General features: G+C 37.0%; 1 protein-coding gene and 1 long non-coding RNA gene across 2 annotated transcripts; both read right to left on the bottom strand.

Annotated features, from left to right (window-relative positions):
• Positions 1-300: 300 nt before the first annotated feature.
• LOC109939303 (uncharacterized) lies at positions 301-912 on the bottom strand. The gene is made up of 2 exons (XM_020540233.1): positions 733-912; positions 301-514 (listed from the first exon to the last, which is right to left on the bottom strand). The coding sequence occupies exons 1-2, from the start codon at positions 910-912 to the stop codon at positions 389-391; spliced, it is 306 nt and encodes a 101-aa protein (XP_020395822.1). The 3' UTR covers positions 301-388.
• An 853-nt stretch (positions 913-1765) lies between these two features.
• Positions 1766-2400, bottom strand: LOC103630217 (uncharacterized). The gene is made up of 3 exons (XR_002263252.1): positions 2207-2400; positions 2049-2105; positions 1766-1948 (listed from the first exon to the last, which is right to left on the bottom strand). It is a non-coding gene; the product is annotated as an uncharacterized lncRNA (long non-coding RNA).

Below are 2400 nucleotides of genomic sequence, written 5' to 3'. Positions count from 1 at the left end.
TTAGAATTTGACATTCCACCACTTTCTAAAGTTTAGATATAATCCTATCTCAAATTCATGGGTGGAGCATTGGAAATGATTTTATTCATTAGTAGAATTTGTTTCTACTCTGTAACTTACATGACACTCTTCATCTCACTCCTCTATAATGAAAATGTAGCACATAAATATCTCTGGCATCTTGTTAATAATAGTATATAAATATATTTTGCATAAAATCGAATTAGCTTAATTGATAAATGCCTAAATTATTATTATTAGAATGAAATTCAATTCTAATGATCCAAACGGGGTGTAAGAGATTTTTTTTCAGAACTGAAGCATGACTCAGTAAATCAGACTGTTCTGTTTTTATCAACAGGTTAACATAATCTCTAATTTGTATGCATCAAGTGCTTTCACGGTCAGCATCCTCTTCCTCATGAAGTATCAAGCGGAGATCCTCGTTATCTCTGTAGACCTGAACCAAAGCTGCAACCTTGTATGCGAGGAAACCCATCATCCTTGGAAGAACCTGCATAAAGACAGTTAGTCATTCAGGAAATATGTGTGGAAGAATGTACTCTAGACTAAGGTATTTATTATAACAGCTCTTCATATTAGAATATAATAAGCATAATTATTATAATAGGAGAAACGAGTTCTGAAATGTGTGTTCATAACGTGACGATGTATACTGGCATAATATGCCAATTAAATGGCATCTGGACAGTAGCAGAGTGGTGCTCTCACCTCAAAACTGAAAAAACTATTTTTGAAGTGGTCTATTAAAGCTGACAATCCAAAAATCACGGTAGGAATCACAAGCCTTGGGGATGAAAGAGCTACTCCTCCACCACCCAATGTCTTCTCTATTGTATTCTTTAAATCTTCACTTGTAATGCCAATTCTAGCATTTGCGTAAATAGGCATATTTATTTAAACAATCAAAATGTGAGGAATCAGACAATGGGATATAGACTGCAGGTGGAATCTTGAAACCTACTTCTTCACTTTCTTCTTTAGAAAAACTTGTGGAATATCTTGCTTTGATAGGTTATCAGCATGTTGACACAGAAGTTGAAGATACAAGCAGCTATTCCACATGGAGCAACAAGTTTCAGAATAATTGAAGCACTTGTTAAAACTTCAGCTGAAATCATGAGCAAAAAAAAACTCCTAAGCTGTGAAGGGCTTGCTTACCTGAAACCAACCCCCAAAGCATAACTCACATCGGTCTGTTCGATAAGAAAATTGATGATTTAATCGCATTAGTTACTCACATTTAGGCACCCTTAAATTATTTTATGTTCACTAACATTAAATCTTTTTAAAGAAAAAGTAGACCTAATGGTTTCGCTAGGTGTCTGGATGTCCAATTAATGATGAGATAATTAATAAATCACTTACCAAAGAACACTTGATACAAGAAAAAAAATACATACATCAGGCTGTATGTTTGGTGCGCTCTAGGCATGAATAAAAAAACTAACACAAATATGATGGAAGGTCCAGAATGCATAAATGACAAACTATGGGCACTGCAAAGGGTGGGCTTGGTGCAACAGTGAAAGTTGTCTCACAGGATCACCAGGTCACGGTTTGAAGCAGTCTCTCCAAATTTACGGAGAAGACTTGCTTCGATTTATTCTTTCATCAGAACTTACTCATGTAGGAGCCTCCGGCACTGGGTCTACCCTTTATGGACACTTAATTGCTGATATAGCCTAGTTCAGCCAATTATGCAGGAACACATTTATGGTAATGCATTTTATTATCCAGGCAAACAAGCTGTTGTTTTGTGGGTAAACATCAGTTGCTACAAGAGTTTTAGATTAGACACGGAAACATTTAAATTATGTTTCTTTCTTTTGATATGAGGACGTACCTCAAGAGAGAAAACCAGGAGACAATATAAACTACATGCTGCTCCAATCCCTGTGGTCAAGAGCAGCAATTCATCCTTGAGCTGCAAGAAAAATGAGGGTATTAGTAGGTGAACATGTAATTACACTTCTAAGCAATGCATAGAAAATGGGGAAAAAAAGAACGCTGCAAAGGAATCATACTGCTTCATATTTCAAAAGATTCAGCTCCTTCCTTTTGTCGCTCTCATTCTGCCAATTCTGACATCATTTGAAATGATTTCCATTTCTCCATCAGCTACTATTCAAATAGCATCCTCACGATCCTGAACAGTGGACAGTGAACAACAAGGATGTCACACCTTAGCTGAAAGCCTCTTGCTCAAAGGAGGGCTGCTGTCACCGGGCACCCAACCTCTGGTTGCCGCTAGTCACAACATTCCCTCGTCCACAACATCTTCCCGCACCTACATCCCAAATTCGATCGGTTAATCTTTGTTATTATTAAATTCGAAAATACAGACATCATGATTAGCAGAACTCACGTCTTCAGGCT

The sequence above is a fragment of the Zea mays genome, chromosome 6 (genome assembly GCF_902167145.1).
Source record: "Zea mays cultivar B73 chromosome 6, Zm-B73-REFERENCE-NAM-5.0, whole genome shotgun sequence".
NCBI lineage: Eukaryota > Viridiplantae > Streptophyta > Magnoliopsida > Poales > Poaceae > Zea > Zea mays.
Note: the sequence above shows the minus strand (reverse complement) of the source record. Positions and strands in the feature narration are given on the sequence as shown.

Coding starts and splice junctions, on each gene's coding strand:
- LOC109939303 (XM_020540233.1), bottom strand. CDS start 912: ATGCCTATTTACGCAAATGCTAGAATTGGCATTACAAGTGAAGATTTA. Junction 515..732: donor ATAGTTTTTTCAGTTTTGAG/GTGAGAGCACCA, acceptor GTCTTTATGCAG/GTTCTTCCAAGGATGATGGG.